The sequence below is a fragment of the Strongylocentrotus purpuratus genome, unplaced genomic scaffold, assembly GCF_000002235.5.
Source record: "Strongylocentrotus purpuratus isolate Spur 01 unplaced genomic scaffold, Spur_5.0 spur5_scaffold_21, whole genome shotgun sequence".
Lineage (NCBI taxonomy): Eukaryota > Metazoa > Echinodermata > Echinoidea > Camarodonta > Strongylocentrotidae > Strongylocentrotus > Strongylocentrotus purpuratus.
This window is the reverse complement of record NW_022145607.1, coordinates 12694644-12713928: the sequence shown is the minus strand read 5'-3', so window position 1 is coordinate 12713928 and position 19285 is coordinate 12694644. Positions and strand designations below refer to the sequence as shown.

Sequence of the window (19285 nt, the reverse complement as noted above, 5' to 3'; positions counted from 1 at the left end):
TTGTGGAATCAGAATTACCAGTCGCCATTTTTATTTCGACATCCAGCTTCTTGACCAAAAATACAACAACTTGTATTCCAATATAATAAAGAGCCGGATGTAACGATTCATTGAGATTGAACTAGGAGTATGATGTGGTTATACATCATAAAACACCAAATTTTGAAATACTGTTCTTAAAAAGAACTGAACACTCAAAAACTGATACCAATTTGCCTCTTTGGAACATATTTGCCGTTTGTGCCTTGTGAAAAGAGCATAGTGTGTTTTTCTCCCCGTGTTTTAGTCGTTAGTAATTTTAGGCTCGGGTTCCTTTTTTTTTATTGGCATTTCTCGTATTGAGCAACATGTTTTACATGAAAAGTTTCATTGCTCTACAATGGACAGTGGTAAAGATGAAAGACATGATAGAAACATGCGTTTCAAGAATCATTAATTCGTCTGGTACAGCGGTGGTAGTGATGATTTACAGAGAACCCGATGACCGGGTTCTTAACCATAAAACATTAAATGTTAATCATACTGCACACAGTTCCCAGAAAAAAGACAAAGCCATTTAAAATGTGCTTTTGCAGATTGCAATATAATTATACTTAATTTTTGAAACGTGTACAATTAAAGTGGTTAGTCTTTCCTGCGGGCTTTGTCCATCAATTATCATTTCCATTAGAAAAGGCGCGGTTTTTTTCGTTTTAAAGAACAACTTTGTTCGAATCCAGATCATGAGATCAAGGTTAAACTCATTTCCGAGATGGCCAGAATGTTGAGAAGTTATATCCCTTGCCCGGAGTTTTAAGGGTACATGCAGATGTTCCGCGTCGTTTGAATTTGGGGATTGTAAAGCCCGCCAAAAGAGCAACGCGTCCTCACGAGTCAGGGCTCACAAAGCTTGACCGTACGTTTTGAGCAACGAGTTCAATCCCTGTTTGGAGTGGGGTCAGATGGTTGTCAAAAGAGGAAGTAATATCTTGTCCAAGGAATTGCAAATTTATAAGTGATTGCCTAATTTTAAGGACGATGTTTATTCCGTGTATCACTTTGCTTTTTTAAAACACAATTTTGACTCTACACAAATTAAGAACCCCTTCATAACTTATGGCTATCGCTATGAAAGTAGTCTTTTACCAATGGATAATACTCCTATAAAAAAAACATTTCAGCTTTTTGTAAAAAAGATCTTGAAAACAAACGAAACAAACAAATAAGGAAATGTTGGATCATGAATGCAAATTTTGCCCTAGTTAATTTGGCATCTTCTAATTCGGCAAGCCTGTCATTATAGCAACAATATTTTTACTTTTGATTTTGATCAAACTTATCATTTTCTGAATATATTTGAAAGCTTTTCGATTCTTTGGATGTGTTTGCTCATAATAATGACAAGTCAATGCCTATTGGCAGTTGCTCGGTTAAAACATCCGAATGTTGAAACAAAATCTTACGAAGGAACAAGTTTTTGCAAGATTCATGCATTCGCCGACATGCACAGTGTAGTACTTGCATAATTTTTCCTAAAGCTCTAAAATAAAGCAGAAAATCCACGACTACGTCACAATCTACTGGCCAAATCACCACTTTGAGATTCGCATAGAATATCAGACATCCATAACTTGCTTATTGGTCCGATTTATTGCGAACTTTCAACATTCTTTTCCTTTTACCTTTTATTACAATAAGTTTACATGCCTTTTTAAATTGATATTATTTCTAAATTGAAACCTTTTATTATACATGGAGAGTTAAAAAATGGAATCACCGTCATCAAGAAGAATATATTCCAGTTCGATTTACGGATTTAAGGATTAAAGGACAGACATGCATATTTTTAGCGGCATGTTAATGCGAAACGCTTGTTGGGAGTCTGATATTTATTTGAGTCACTTGTCTGGACTTAATATCAAAGGTTTTTCATTCAGCGAGATGAGTGCTTCTTGAAATGGGTTCAGTCGGATAGCAAAAATTACAGTATTCATTAATTCGTATTTTTGTCTGACAGCAAAATTTACTGTATTCATTAATTCGTATTTTTGTCAGGCTTAGCACATATTAGACGGGGGATGGAATTAATGTTCTTCAAGATTATATTAATATTTTATTTCATTTAAAAAGTTTAGAAATCGGTGTGAGATTTGCGCGATTTCCTTCGAAATTCACGATTTCAATTTTTACATAGATGTCTAACTCCGCTATACTAATTTATAATCAAGATACATCCATTCCCCTTTTCGGAAGATGTTTATATCGAAAACCGGCGGATTTTGGGCAGCGGTTGCGCCCCTATCCCGCCCTCTTTTGAGACCCAAGTTGCACAAAATACACAGGTTAAAATATGTACTTTTTAAAGGATATAACCACCCTTATTTTTTAGCTTGTCGGAGGAGAATTCTGGATTTAAAAGGTACCAACGCGTCCTGACACCCCCCCCCTTTTTTTTCCCCTCTTGTCGGTACATATTAGGTACTATTGTGGCCAATCTTTTACAGAATCTCGGATCTGGACCTGTTGTTGAAATCGGGGTGATCTGGATTCGGAGGATAAAGATATTGAACGAGAATTGAAGTGGTCTGATTGGTTCAATAATTTCTATTTAATACCTTATCCTTTCTAGCTTAGACTAGTTTATAATTTTACGCAGCATTTGGTAAATTAGAAGACTTAACGATCGTTGTACAAGGCAAGCAATTATCACATTCAAACCGAAGAACCGATTTATTGTTGAAATGAAACTGCATGACTTGTGTTTCATTATTTCGTTAACGTATTAGAGAGCTACCAAAATGAACGTTTTTTGTGCGTTTTAGAAGAAATATCATTATAGCTGCGCTTACCCAGTAAAAAAGTCAACCTAGATCATTCATCATCATTTCCTCTGTTCCGACTGAGTCCTCTCTTTTCGTCATCGTGTCTTTTCTACCCTCTGGACATTTCTTGTAATATAATCTTTATAAATTCTCTATATTTATCAAAGTGGTTGCTATAAGCGCCATGAAATGCAGATAATACGGCGTGATGAATATGATGACCACTTTATCTCATAACCTAAATACTAAAGCATAATTAGCATAATGACTTAGCACAACTTTATGCAAACCCCTTGTAATTTGTTTTGTTTGCGTAACTCCAGAATGAAAGGTAGACTGTGCTTTAGGGCCTTTGTTGAATACATTTAAATGTAAGCTTTAATCCTTCACGTTCTCAAGAAGCATAAATCGGGAAAAATCAATTTTTCACATACTTAAACAATAACAAAACTCGATGTGGGAATGAATTATTTAATTGTTAACTGTATATATAATTGGGGCTTTTTCAAGTTTTATTTTTGAGTCACTTTATAAATCATTTTAATTTTAATTTATACAGCTCATAGTAGCAAGCACGGAATGTCCTTTTAAATTTTTTTTTTTAGACTAGTTAATAGAACATGCTCCTAATAATAATTGATTTTGTGTATTTATTTGAAATAGAAGTAAGCTACACGTACCACTCTGTATTAGAGAAAGTAAATTGTCCTCAAATGTTACTAACGTCAAGAAATCGACCTTTGCTATTATAAGTCGCGAAAAGTCAATTTCATCTATAATCATGTTTCTGAAGTTAATGCATTCGTTCTCAACTTTAAATCTCTGTTTACAGAATAATTGCTATAAGATTAGTATTCTGCTGAATTTTCATGAAGGTGACTTTCGTTTGCAGTATAAACGACGTATACTCTTAGAAGTCTTCGTATTTGAAAATTGAAATGCATTAGGCGAATTGGGAAATGATATTTAAAGATTTCGAACTAGAACAAATTTAATGGAATATATAAATGGATGTTTCGAAATTGGTCGGCATAAATAAATAAAACTCTGAAAATTGTGGGACTTTTATAGATTTTTTTCATTAGCTTCAACATATCCTCTTTGTCAAAAGCTAAATATTATAAAAGTGTCTGATATCAATGTTGCTATTACCACTAATGTTGATGGTGATGATAGTAATAATTAGTATTATTAATAATAATAATGCAGACGATTATAATGTGAAACTTGTCCACCCCGATAGTGCTCAGGGTGCTAACAATTCAAAGCAACACACATACATTTAGGACAGTTGTCATTAGGTGTTTGTTTATTTTTCCTCTTAAATTCATGTAAATCAAGTCTTACAATCTTGCATTGATTTTTGAAGTCTTTGCGATTATCGGGAAGCTGCTGTCATAAAAGCTCTTATCTCCCCATGATCGTTTTGTTATGGGAACAAGTGGAGTAGATTCTCTGGAAGAACGGACACCAGTGCGATGGCTCGTGGAGGTTAAATCCCCATTGTACTATTTATAGATACTTGCGCCCTCTATACAGCAAACAATGCCTAAGCGGTACCCGTCGATCCCCCATGATGCTCTTTTTCTTATGTTAACTGAGAGCTGATTTGATGAGATAACCACCTGCCAAGGAGCTTGCAGGAAGGTCTAATGCCTCCTGGCAAAATTAGTGCAGAGGGGCTTTAAGGAAAGAGATGTTGGTTACTTGTCAACGTATTAGAGATGGAAGAGCAAGTAACACTGGCATGAGGACGGCAGAGGGGGGTAGATGTTATTAAACTGTAGGGTCTCTGGGTGTGGTCAGGAACAGGACCGCGATTTTGCCACCTTATGTTGCTATTACCACTAATGTTGATGGTGATGATAGTAATAATTAGTATTATTAATAATAATAATGCAGACGATTATAATGTGAAACTTGTCCACCCCGATAGTGCTCAGGGTGCTAACAATTCAAAGCAACACACATACATTTAGGACAGTTGTCATTAGGTGTTTGTTTATTTTTCCTCTTAAATTCATGTAAATCAAGTCTTACAATCTTGCATTGATTTTTGAAGTCTTTGCGATTATCGGGAAGCTGCTGTCATAAAAGCTCTTATCTCCCCATGATCGTTTTGTTATGGGAACAAGTGGAGTAGATTCTCTGGAAGAACGGACACCAGTGCGATGGCTCGTGGAGGTTAAATCCCCATTGTACTATTTATAGATACTTGCGCCCTCTATACAGCAAACAATGCCTAAGCGGTACCCGTCGATCCCCCATGATGCTCTTTTTCTTATGTTAACTGAGAGCTGATTTGATGAGATAACCACCTGCCAAGGAGCTTGCAGGAAGGTCTAATGCCTCCTGGCAAAATTAGTGCAGAGGGGCTTTAAGGAAAGAGATGTAGGTTACTTGTCAACGTATTAGAGATGGAAGAGCAAGTAACACTGGCATGAGGACGGCAGAGGGGGGTAGATGTTATTAAACTGTAGGGTCTCTGGGTGTGGTCAGGAACAGGACCGCGATTTTGCCACCTCATCCACCTGTCTCGAATCCAAAGCTGCATGCCATCAGCATGGACTTGGCAAATTAGATTTGAGTGGAAATTATTAATATATTGGTCCTTCTCTAGATCAAATGAGTTTGACCAAGCAGGTGAAAGGTGATATGGGACCGTAGGTATATACACACCAGTTAGGAGCGACTGAAATTCGCGGCTGCGCCCAAGATTCCCATCAGACCTTCCTGCGATATACGAGGCTTCTTGGGATGAGCAATTGAATCATATGAAGAGGGAATTTCCGAGAAATGCCGAGCGGGAAAGGGTGTCGAGGGATCAGTGAATAGCTTAGTGGTGGGTATGGTTCAAGTTTTATTCGGGGTTTTATTAATCCGTGCTTTCAGCACAGAAATGAAAGTTGACATTCTTGTCCAGTGAGTAACAGCGAATGCCTTTGGCAATGAAGAAGAAACACAGAGGTTCAGGAATTGCTAGTGACCCCCGCTCCCCCCCCCCCCCCACCACCTTAAACTCAGTGGTGTATGAAGTCGACATTGAGCGACTGTTCACAGTTTCAACACCTCCATCAAATTGTGGTGGGAGTAACTGATACAACTATCCCAATATCTTATATTCATTTTACAACTTTCTTTTCTTGGGAAAGTGGGGCTGTAGTTCCTCGACCTAATTGACCAGTGCTAATCACTCACCCCTTCTTTTAGAATCGGGGGCAGTGTGCGCCCTTGACCCGAACTGCGGACATTAAATACCCGGACCCTGGAGCAACGTTTGACCGTGTGCACTATTTAGGATTGCACTGTGTGATGGTCATCGCAGGTTGATGACCGCCACTATTTTGGGAACATTCTGAGGTCACGTTCGTTATTTTATGAATCAGTACGTCGACAGGACCTTCTTATGCCCTAGTATAGAAATTAAAATAGAACAAGATAGTTTTAAAGAGATCAAATAAGAGAAAGGAACACCAAACACCGAGCTTGTAGACGTATTCAATGTTTCTAGATTGTGCCTATTTGAACCCTCCAAAGTGTTCTCTCTCTCTCTTTTGACAAGTTGGTGATACTTGACGCTGAGCCAAATGAAAATCCAGTGGGTTTATGAAACGTGAATACTTCAGAGGGTCGAATAACATAATATTACAAACTACATATTACATAATATTATAAATGTCATTATACCCTGTGACGATGTTATTTCAATAAAATTCAAAATTCAAACTAACAAATAGTATTGCGCCCGATTTGCAAACGAAATCACAGAATTTGATCGACATCTGCGATGGATCTATATTTTCTGTGTTGGGGTCACCGTGTAAGGACCAAACGTTTGTATCCTTTATCCAAAACGACTTACCACTTTTGTAGAAATCAGCCGTTTTCTTTCGCCGTTCGCAAAACAGCTATACAGCCGCAATTTATGGCATGGTATGGAATTCTTTTTTTTGTTAGGTTTGCCATGGCCAAGTATAGATCGTCCATCACAGGATCTGTTGGTTAGCGATGAAAGACATTGCATAGGTAAACAATGACAATTCCTTGGTTCGCGATGAAGAACTTCTTTGGTGGTTGGAACGTTCCTGTCGATGCTTGTAAATCATAGCTAAGTTCTGGTAAACGTCGAACGCATGTCTTGTAGGTGCTTGTTTTGATACTATGAAAAAAAAACAGAACAATTCTTCCGAGTATGCTGGTAGTATTCGATAACATATAATCGTTAACATGACAGTGATTGCATTGACACTCATTACGACGAAAAAAATAACTTTCATTATGTTACAACGATTAAATCGTACTTTTAATTGAAAAGATATTTGAAATACAAAACTCATGATAATGGTGATATTTATAATGAAAATAATAATACTAATGATAATAGTAATGAGAGTTTTAATGAGTATCATGTTGGGAATGCGCAGTGACAACAAATTGAATGTCGTCGCAAGTTTTAAAAAGCGACTGCGTGATTCTTTTGGCAGTTTGTGCCAATTTTATTCGAGCTACTTTATATTTCTTATTATAACGGTGATAATGTTTTGATATGGTAGATGGAAAATCTTTGTAGTGTAGTCTCATTTTGTCCCAGTGAAGTCTCATATTACCCCAGTGTATCCGTGATACATTTGTCACATATCTTGATGGTGTTTTTTTTGTCTTGTGGGTGTGCGTGTGGGATGTGTACGTGACGTCAATGTTTGATACCTAACAGGTGAAAGATTATGTTTCCTTCCGATAAGGAACGAAAATAGACTGCTAATAATATTTTGAAGAACGAGAATTAGAAACAAGTTGAAAAACTCTTAAAGGTGATATTCAACATTCCTGCATGCTTTAGCGAGCGGAGGCGAGGAGAGTCACGTGACGAAAAACCGGTATCACCTGTTTTTTGGTGAGAAATGCGCATGCTCGACTCGTCGGTGCTCTCCATACCCTGTATGCGTTAGCGAGGTTAGTCACGTGACGAAAAACCGGTATCTCACCGAAGTTTGCTTTTGAACAACTACAAAAAAAAAATCGGTGAAACTTCGGCGTGCGTTAAAAACACCACAGAGGTGGGTTTTTCGATTTCGAATTTTTGGTCGCGTTTGCCGGTAGTTACCGGCGAAACACCGGAATGTAAGAAAAACCAACAATTTTTGGTTGCTGCGTAAATGCAGCTATTTGTCATACTTACATGAAGCCGAAACTGCCAGTCTCTGAGACACATCATTCTAAATAAATTGTTACAGAGGTAATGTGTTACTTTAAGAACTAGAATTTGCGACTTAGCGTCTTTGATTTCGGTGTGGTAGTAATTAATGACATTCTTCAAGGAGAAAGGAAAGCTATAAATTGGAGCAAATTGAGATTTACCTGTCAAAGGATTATGAAGGAATCCATTCTTATTATTGTAACGCTCCTGTGCTGGTTGGTAAAAAAAAACTTTCCTGGGATCAATGAACAACGTAATGCTTAGTGCTTCACCTGGGAAGGCTTGTTTTAAAAAATAAAGAATTTAACGGAAAAAAGAATCCACACTTGAATAACGGAACCAAAATGTTAAAAAGAAAATGTTGCATACCCGAACGTCGAAATTAGGTAGATATTTATTTCTTAACCAACGGTGTATAGGTTATGGTATTGATGTAGGTATTAAAATCTGGTCACACCATGCCGATTGAAGATACCAATTCATACCAATACAAATTATCACCTCAATTTTCATACCTTCACTTGTGGCAAAAGATATTAAACGGTCATACCACAACGATATTTGCAACTTTAATTTTGGGGTTACAGATTACATGTCTTTAGCTAAAGTGACAGTTTTTTTGTTAAAAACCATGTTGAAATAGTATTGGCCCGATCTGTTTTAGTGCAATATCAGTGGTTTAGTAAATGCGTTGGACCAACATGTTTGACCAGTTGGTGATTTGAACATCTCCTACCCCCCTATTTAGTCGTGGAATCCAAATTAGTTGATCACATTCCGGTCCCTAAATATGCCTCTAATATTTATTATTATGTAGCTGTGCCAGCTCGGAATACATTACCCAAGCTTGAGTAAAAGATAGCGCCATCTTGCGTCCATGAATACCAATTTTAGTCAAGTTCGTTATGTTCATCAGTGGTTTTAAGAGGAGTGGCAACCATCAAGTTGTTTCTTGTTTCTTTGTAATATACTGTATTTCTTTTTTGTCCAAAGGCCAAGCACGTTTTTGCAGGTGGCAAACGTGTCAAAAAGTGTCCTGTCAAAGTCAAGTGAATACGATTTTTATGCATGTCGAATCCTCCGTTTCGTTTTGAAGTGTTCACCTTTCCCCCTTTCAACCACCCCCTCTCTCTCTCTCTTTCTCTTTCTCTCTCTCTCTCTCTCTCTTCCTGTCTCTCTCTCTCTCTTCCTGTCTAAGTCTCTTTTCCTGCACTCTCCGTTGCGCTCCGTCTTCCTCTTTTCCTCCTAATTCTCTTCTCTATTATCATGTCTCTTGTCCTCTTTCTTATTACTGCGCCCTCTGCTGTCCCCCACCCCTACACTCTCTAAAATCACTTTCCTCTTCCTCTCCCCTCTATGATTTCCCTCTCTTATTATATCTCTTCCTTTCCCCTCTCTTTGCTTTCTCTGTCTTTTCTGAATATTCTATTTCCCGCTCCCCATTCTCTCCACACCCCTTCTCTCTTTCTTTCCTCGTTCGTAAAGAGGTCATGTTGAGCAGCACCTCCCTCGTCCAGTTCAACGTCTTCTTAGCACAATTTCTCGCGCGCTGGTTTCTCCTAAAGACACATACTGTTATACACACGCACACTTCGTACCGCACGGTACCGCTACGCGCACACTGACGAGAGTTAGTCTTGTAATGAGCAGACCATACTTAGACTCGGTGCCTCGCAATTAGTGATGTTGACCTGTGTAGATCTCTGAGACACAATGTCAGATGAGGTAAAGAATGATTTTCCTACTGGTCTTGATTTCGGGAGTTGTATTATTATTTCGCTATTACAACCAAGACTTGAGCTTGGAATTTAAACACAAATACTAAAAGATGGATAACAATAGTTTTAAAAAAACACAAACAAATTAAAAGAAACTTCCGAGTCTGATACATAAATATATGAATAACAATGTGTTATAATCAAATTATTACACATTATAAAGTTAATGAACGTAAGCTCATGAGTACAATTTTATTATGAGTGTATACAACATCATTTAAGGCACTTTCTTACAAAAGTGAAGTTCTCGTACGTAGCTACGTTATTTCATATATGATGGAACAGAAGAAAAGATAACGGTGATTGTCCTATTTTCATCATGCCATTGAATAGAGCCAACTTATTAATGCTTGACATTGTTAATCCCGTCATGCGAAATGATGAAAATATGAGAAGGTGACTTTGTCTTAAAATACGTCTACATCGAAATTAGCATGGGATGATGAAAGTAACTCCGAATAAAGGTGCCTGTGAAACGATTCATCTCGAAAATGTGAGACTATTTTTAGCCGTAACTGTGTCGAGATGATAAACAGATTAGCGTGTCAAAATTGCAGATATTTTTCATCATCTCATATTCATGAAGTCGCAATAATATAGATCATTCTCTTAATCTACTTCTATAAGACTACCTACCTCTCTTGAACCACGCTATTTAGCTCTTATAATGAGCTAAAGAACAAAAGATAATTCCTTCTAACACTCTCATCGCTGATATTTTTTTTTTCTGAGAGTGTGAAACCTTTTTTTTTTTACCTGATTTTCTCTCAGTTCGGCCTTTTGGAATATTTATAGCTTCAAGGCAATTTATTTCGAAATGCAATTCTGCCACCGCATAGCTGTTATGCAACTCTTTTGTAGCATGATGTTCTTGTCTATTTTCAAGTAATTACTCTATTTAAATTAATCCTCTTCAAACTTCTAACAAAGTTCTGATGGGCAAAGACTATTATCTTGGCAATCTGCAATCCGAATCAACTTGACAATGAATAACGTCAATAATAAAGGTCAAAGGTTACTTCCTGACACTCTTCTGGGTCACGATTGGTCAACAATACTCGGTTAGGGGCACACATATCGAATATTTAACCCTGTTCCTTGCTTGAGATACAGATATAAAAGTGAGAGCAAGATAGAGAGATAGGAGAGAAAGGTGAAGAGAGAGATAATAAGTAAAGGAAAGAGGAAAGGGGAGAGGGAGAAATAGATGTGAACCCTTTAAATGGAAAGAAACATGTAGCATAAATGAAAAAATCGACGTATCTGGTGTAAAGTGAAATGATGAATAGATTCTGCTTTCATATCGAGAATTAGGCGTAGGCTGTTACACATTTTTGTTTCTGAATCTTCTACCCTCCTTGCTTTTGACCAATATGTGCTTTATTTAACAAATTATATATCATCTCATCACAGGATTGATAAACCCTAGTCTTATTTAGTACCAGTAGTGATTATGTAATCGCAACAGTAAACATTTTTTTTATCTGTTCAAATGGCAGAAACCCGCAATTCCCATGTTTTTTTATAGTGTGATTTCTTCTTTTATATAACCAGTCACAATTTGTGTTTTTTTCTCACTAACTTGCAGAGGGTCATCAAAATGGTTGGGTACAGGAGTCTTGACACGAATGAAGAAGTCGAGTACAAGTTTCAGTTTTCAGAAAAGGGAAGGGAGGCGACCACTGTGACTGGTGTCGATGGAGGAGACTGCAAAGGAAGTAAACGAAGGTTAAGACCCAAGTACAGAAGAACAGCAAACCGGTAAGCACAAGAACCATAGAGATCATAGACTGTAAAGATTATTCGGACCCTGGTTCGAGACCGAGTTACGTCTTTTGGATGGGGACGTACTGACGTTAAAGGTCGGTCCCCAGACGTAAATAATCATATCCGATTGGTACACATCGGTAGAAACCCAATTACACACACCAATATACATTGTCCAGTTCAACTAGCCTTTACCAACTTAGAAGACATAGCATTTTGGGGTTTCGTCTTGCGTTTCCTTTGAATCATAACAAGATAGGACTTTCAGATGTATTTAGGCATGGCAAAAACCGGGTCAGATTAAATTCTTGAAACACTTGTTGCAGATCGATCGCAAATAAGTTGCGATTAATATCAACTCTTCATAAGACGAGGCCCAGAGTTCAGGAGCACCATCAAGACTCTAAAACAAAATAAAATTGTTAAAATAAGTCTTTGCAATCATGTTAAATTGACTCTTTAGGCAAACAGTCAGAAGTACATCATATTATAATAAACGCATCTTACAAAATCTTTCCCGCGTTGGACATAAGATTTCCTAAAACTTTTAATAAACTGTACATACCTATCTGTTTCTGTTCACAGGTGCTTTAACTGTGGCAATTCTGGACACCACGCCAAAGACTGTCCAGAGCCACCTCTACCTAAACGGTGCTATGCATGCCACGCGGAGGATCACCTCTGGGCAGACTGCCCCAACAAAGCTTCTCAGGGAAACAGCAGCAACGGCAGTGGTTCGGGTGAAGAGAGCCCCAAGACAACGGCAGAAGAGGCATCACCCAGCAGCAAAGCTGAAGAGGATGGTGAAGGAAAGACCTAACCAAGGCCAAGATACACCACCTTCAAAGTACTTCGTATAGAATTTTTTTTTGTTGTATTTCCAACATATAAGAAACGCAAGTGGGAAGAGAAGGATAGTTTGCTCTTCTGAGTATGACATGACTTTTTTTTAATGCAGAATGTTTATTTACAGATTATGGCAAAGACAGACAGTTCTGATTTGAAATATTTCCTCTGCAGGACTCTTTGGCAAGATCTTACTTTGTCATGTATGTAAGGGTAATTGTACAGTTGAGCACACAGCTATCAGCGTGTGGATCTTGAAGAAACAGTTTATGGATGGGTTCAAAGGCATACCGATGTTCCTTAAGCAGATGGAGAAAAAACAAGATATTCTCTCTTTAGATATGACCTTCATAAAATTCTAACCATAGACTGATAATTAGCTTGGCTACCATTCTAATCATTAGCTTATATCGGCCCTGCGGTATGAAACAATAGACTTAGTTGAATTAGTGGACCTAGTTTAAGCCATACTTCATTTTGGTGATACAGACGTCACTTTCCTGTTTGATTGCTGTTAAATATTTCTTTGCAAACGTCCTTTTCGAGTTTATATGTACCCAATACACCACAAGAAGAGAGATTTGTCCAAATTTCATTTGCCATAGTTGTAAAGACATTCCAAAGGCTTTTTAATTTTCTTTGTTTAAGGATGAGATGTTATAGGAGCACTTGTTGTTTTTGTAGGAAGAATTCCTACCCAAGATTTGAGATTTGCTCAATCGGAAATCGTCCCTGGTTGGATTATGAAACAATTTTTCCTTCATACTACACAATCTATCAGAAACAATTGAAAGAAAATCCTCAGTACATGAGTCAGCAAACTACAGAGTATCTCAAATTCTTTTCTATTCGCTTTGGACCAATCTCAACCTATTCCCTTTTAAGGTTATACATGGAGGTTTTCCAGCACAAGCACATGGGCAGCATATCACATTGAAAGATTCATCCATTTAAAGGGAGCATTGGTATGCCAATTGGTTGTAGGAAGGTGATGTTTATATAGTTACAGTCTCAGGGCTTTAAGATTGAATTCAGTGTATATAATGACTTACTTTGTGACTGTAAAGTCTATATGTGAACGATGAACATGGAGTTTCTCTAGCAGCTTTGTGGAAACTTTGCTATTATGACGTCACTCACTCAGGTGTTATTCAGTTTTTACAACGTGCGGATCACGTGCTGGTGCTAAAGCGAGTACTGCAATCATGAATATTCATGAGGCCTTAACCATTTCCTTGTATGTGATTGGCTTGTACGTTAAGATATAGTGAAAATGTGTCGTTCCACAATGCACCGGGCGTGACTTGAGATGTTTATTCAATGCGCGTTCTGAGATATGCGACTTCTTTCCGGTAGTGACAGGTTTCACATTTGACTTTCAAGGGCTATATAGTTTAGTCATGCTGCTGGCAACTGGTTACAAGTTTTCTGATGTCACTATAATGAGCGGCGTGCACGAGGTGTCATTAGGGACTTTTAGATTTACACGACGAGAACGTGGACTGCCACGTGTGACATCCTTTTAAGGTAATATGACGTCCTTTTAAGGCACTGCTGGGCACGACCCAGTGCCTTAACACAATGTCACACGCTGCAGTCCAAGCTCTCCTCGGGTAAATCTAAAAGTGCCTATTTAAAGTAGGTCACCATCGGTGACTCGCTGGTCTTTGACGGACTATAAGTGACATCTTATTAAAAGTGAATGCGAAATGAACTGTGCATAAAATTAAGTTAAATAAGGCCTACTGCCGTATGCGCCAATCGCTTTCATAAGGTTGATTGCATACGATCTAACGCTATTGAAATAACGCTTGGTGTGCAACAGGCATTTGGCGTTGAGGAAGCAAAACCGGTTTAGTCGCACCATCGTTAATGATGGTTATGCATTCAGTCAAAATGGGTGAAATGTTGTCTTCCGTACGTGCCTTGGAAGAAGAAAAATTGTGAATATGCGGAACCAAAGGAATTTTAAGTTGTATAAGCATATACTCTTACTTTATTTTTTTTTAGTAGGAACGACAAATTGAATTTTAACACGTGGAGACATTTACGGGCATCTGACATTTTGTCCGACATCACGTGCAAAACGAAATGGTATACTCCTGTTGGAATTCGGGAGATGACTACCTCGGTACAGAGTATTCTACCAAGTGTTTGCTTTATGATAAAAGTGAATCGAAATACTCTGTATGTCATTATTCCTTGGACACCTAGGTGGTGTGTATGTGTGTGTGTGTGTCTTTAGCTTGTGAGCCTTAAAAGTATGAGCAACACACATATTCGGTAGCGAAGACTTGTAGGTTCGAGTGTGGCCAAATATAGCCGGATCATTCGCTTTGCTATATCAGCATCGCAAGTTGTATTGTTACTTTTTGTCTTTCGATGGGTTTTCCAAAAATGCAAAATCTTCGAGCAAAACACCTTCACCCACCCTCGTACAAACGATCTCCAAAGTTAACGATATAACTTTTCCTCATTTGTCAAAATGTGTCAAATTCTGTGACATTTGCAAAGAACTAATCGCGTTCTCCGCAATGTTCTCTTAACGTTCCGTGTTGTAGCTTTGCTGACTGACTCGCACAAAGTGCTCTTGCTCTGTTCAAGATTATAACCCACCCTCCAATTTAAATGCTCTCCGTAAGACCAATATAACCCGACTTATTCTATTTTATTTTATTTCCACAGGGGGTAAATTATGTTCGGCTTTCTGACAGGGTTATATTGAATAACCATAACTCGTTAGTTTTTGTTCATATTATTGTAAACCAATATCTACCTCATATACAACATGCCAGTCGTACGATGGATGAATTTGTTATGAATATTTACTTTGTCTTTAAAAACATTTTCTTTTGTAACCTTTAAGTATTCATAAGACTCCTAGGTCATATTTCACTTAGTTTTTTTCTTAGAAATTGAAAATAGATGTAAAGAATGATTTGTAGAAACTTGGAAGTAACAGTAAGGGCTCTGTAGATAATTGTGTACATACGAAATTATCCCAAAAATCAAGTTTGAAAGTTTAAAAACTGAAATCTTTCAAAATGCACAAATCACCTTGTCCATGCCATAGCACTTGCTAAACAACTCATAAAACTTGAAATAAAACAGATCTTTTTCGAAATAAATAATTTTTTGTTAAAGACTATACAACCTACTTACCTCAAAGTAAATTGAAACGGTTTATTATCTAATTAATTAACTTTACTAATGTATTATCAAAACGATAAGGGGACTGGGTATATTCTGCATAACACGTAAACAACAAGTATTCACCCTCCGTTTCGGGTGTGTTTTGCGTATTTGTTTGTGTTTGCTGTTCATTACTTAGTTTCTTTCTCCGGAAAAAAAAAATCAATCAATCAACTTAAAAATATTTCATGTACCTTATATACAAATGAATTTCTAGTATATTTTTTACAAGCTTCGTATGTCACTGTCAGCGTAATACGTCTTAGGTGACATTGTAACGATCAGTTGCGTTACTCGACGTGCAGTGAAGGTTTTTGTATAAATTACTAAAATCGACTGTGACAGATACTGGATACGTGTGTATGCCAGTTATGTCATCTTAATTACCAACAGTGCGTTATGTGATAATTAATTAGTTAGAATAATTATTTTAAATCGGGAACACACTAGCTATACCTCTATCACTTTGACAGCGGTCGTTCTGTAAAGCAATTAGAGACGTCCGAGATTTATTAAGCGCTATATAAAAGCTGAATATTATGATTATTATTATAGAAGGAGGGCCGCTCCATGATGACAAATCTTTGGTTATTTGGGCCTTAAATACGAATTAGACTATTGAATCATTTTTACAAATTGAATTGTAGAAGATAATTTAATCACTTTTGTACTTTTGGTTCTCCGTTCAGCTGAGAATAACAATTAGTCAATAAAAAATTACCAGTATTGTATTTGTGCTGCATTAGTAGGACATATTTATACGTAATCTATGACTATGTCACTTTTGCAGTAAATTGACATTGATTCAAACGCGATGCTGCTTCCTTGTGTTTCAACACAAAAAAACAACTCTTAATTGAGAGGGGAAAAAACATGAAATAGAAACTGTTATTTGAACTAAGTAATAAGAAATATGAATATGTTAATGATTTAACAATTTCCTCTTTATTTCATTCATATTCTAAATTTAAGAATATTTCATGAAAAGAAATAACAGTCAAATTTTAGATATTGGAGCATAATGGCTATTGTAAAAGATCGAATTTATTTCATTGTTAGTTTTAAATGATATTCAAAATATACACGTCTCATATTGAGTTGTGTTACAATATTATGTGCTGCCTTTAAAATTTATTGAACTTATCGCCTCGCTGCCTTTGTTAAACTAAAAATGTTGCATTTGAAAGGTAACAGCATTATAATACTTTATTACACAATATGAACTCAATATGAGTTGGTGTGCATTGATCAAAATGTACAGTCTAGTGTATATCTCTTCAGTTGTAAAAAAAAAACACACAAAAAGCTGCGAAAAAAATGAGATTTGAAGAATTACAAAAATGTTCCTGTTGTACGTCCCCCTAGATGAATTCGGTAGAATTGTTTATTTTAAGAGATGGAATATAATCTACCTCACAATATTTTGCATTTACTCCAAACATTAATATGCACATCTATAATGGTTATACTCGTATGTTTTTTGTTGTATTTTAGTCATCTCAGACTCTTAATTTCGAAACAATTTTGTGTCCATTACATCTTAAGTTACCGAGGCAACAGTGTGTGATGACTAAACTTGAGAACTTCTATATGACAATATGCGTGGACAAGATATAAATGCTAAAGGAGGTTGGTCCTAGATTGTGTCAAGAGGGAGGAATTTGAATTATTGGTTGTGAGAATGATTGCAATGTTAAAGCTGCATTGACAAGGATACTTAAGTCAAATTTTGTGACATCGGTGCATAGGGGTAACAAACGTACACGTATGTACATATTCTGACCATGTTTCTTCAATACCAATCGCCTTTCATGTACACGTGGCAAAGAGGTATTTTCATTTTTTCTTTCTTCAAATTTTGTGTGAAGTCTTCAGTTGTTGATCCATACAAACCACCGACTTTATGAGTAATTTATGGGACGTAAACACAGCATTAATGCCTTCAAACAAATAAACACACTTGTATATTTGTTTTGCTTCATCTTATCGTTTTATACCTTATACACTCAGGCCATTTCATCATCTTGTGTATATAGCATGTTACTACATCTCGCGTTTTTTGTTGTTCATGCATATAAGCCTATTTGAGAGATCTTCAGTGTATTTGGAGCGAACAGTATTTTGTACTATATAATATTTTTACTTTGTCATATTTTGTTTGTTTTGTTGGTGTAGAATAGAATATGTGCTCTTAGCAGTCAAGAGTGAAGGAATCTCAGGGATTAGTATTTTTTTCACGATTCTTAAAAAAAATTAAAAATATCAAAAATATCATTTGATGTAGATTCCAAAGACAACGCCGCGCGTACTCTTGAAATGTATAGTCTTCTTCTCCATTCGTTTTTAATGATTTGCTGCAAAAGTATCTTTAGTTGTTTGTAGGAACGGCTCGCATTTAAACTACAAGTCGTTGATCCTCAAACGCATAAGAAGTAAATAAAGGCACGTGGATGTTTTTCTATACCAGTAATACTTTTTGTTTGCTGACACACAAAAAAGGGCGTCTAATTATCTCATGCTCATTGATGTAGTGTTTCTATTGTTGTGGATATTAGGAACGTATCGTCAAATCCTTTGTCAATAGATCGGTTTACTAAAATATATTAAAATTTGATGCGTACTCTTTGAAAAAAGATTGTTCTTGACAAACTTGCCAGACATAGCAACAAATAATGTATGTAGACTGGATTCAAAGTATTGTAGTTCACTCATTAGTAACATGTTAATGGAATAACTCGTCACTAGGTCCCCAGGAAAGAAACATCCATCATGTAATATGTTAGTACACCGGTCTCTTCTAGAAACCCATTTTGATAGGCATTCGTCTGTATTTTATTGTAAATTCTTATACTCATTCCCTGTACATACATTCCACGATTTTCCTACATTTGTAATTAAGGAATAAGATATGCAGCCTGCTCAAAATTAAGGGAAAAACAAATTAGAAATACAAATAAAAAACGTGTAAAACGAGGAGAAAGAAGAATGATGAAGACAAGGGATCAGGAAAGGAACTGGAAGAGGCAAACAGAAGTCTTTGTTGAAATTTGTACAAAATGATGTTTCCTCAAAGAAAGTCGAAATCACAGAAAAGAGGATGGAGAATGATTATGGGGAAAGGAAGAATGAGAGGCAGAAGCAAAGAAATTTGAAAAGGGGTAACAGCCATCTTATTTCATGAATTAATTGTTGAAATGACAATACTTCGTATCTATTTGAGCTCTAAAGCAATACCCATCTAGACATTTCGATTTAATTTCTTGTTCTTTCTCCACGGAAAATTGCCCTCTTCACATTCTAATACTCCGTTATTTTCTGAAAATTCGCTTTCATCAGATGCTCGTGTTGTCACTCTGTAAGTGTTAATAATACAAATATTAACAGACGGTGTGCTTAAGACATGCATACCTCAAAGATTACCTTGATGTAAAGATGATGTTTTCAAGGTACCATTTTTGTATTTGATATTGAATAAATGATTTGTTTTGATCAATTACGAATGCACGATCAATGTCTATTCTGTGAACTTCTTTGTCGTCTAAATGCCAGTCACACTTTCAGGCAAATCCATGTGATGCCGAGTAATACCACCACACCCAACCCCTCCGCCCCCCCCCCCCCCCCCCCCTCAAAGAAAAAAAAGAGAGACACTTGCGATTAATATTTGTCAAAACATGACATTTTCCATTATGGCCATTACGAAA

General features: G+C 36.8%; 1 protein-coding gene across 2 annotated transcripts in view; it reads left to right on the top strand.

Annotated features, from left to right (window-relative positions):
* The window catches only part of LOC587196 (protein lin-28 homolog), a 43999-nt gene extending 24918 nt beyond the window's left edge, over window positions 1–19081 (top strand). For both annotated transcript variants that reach the window (XM_011662307.2, XM_786939.4), the window contains exons 3-4: window positions 11365–11537; window positions 12129–19081. In XM_011662307.2, coding sequence (XP_011660609.2) covers window positions 11365–11537; window positions 12129–12363 — 408 coding nt within the window. In that variant the 3' untranslated portion in view covers window positions 12364–19081. The remainder of the gene's footprint in view (window positions 1–11364; window positions 11538–12128) is intronic.
* Window positions 19082–19285: the final 204 nt, after the last annotated feature.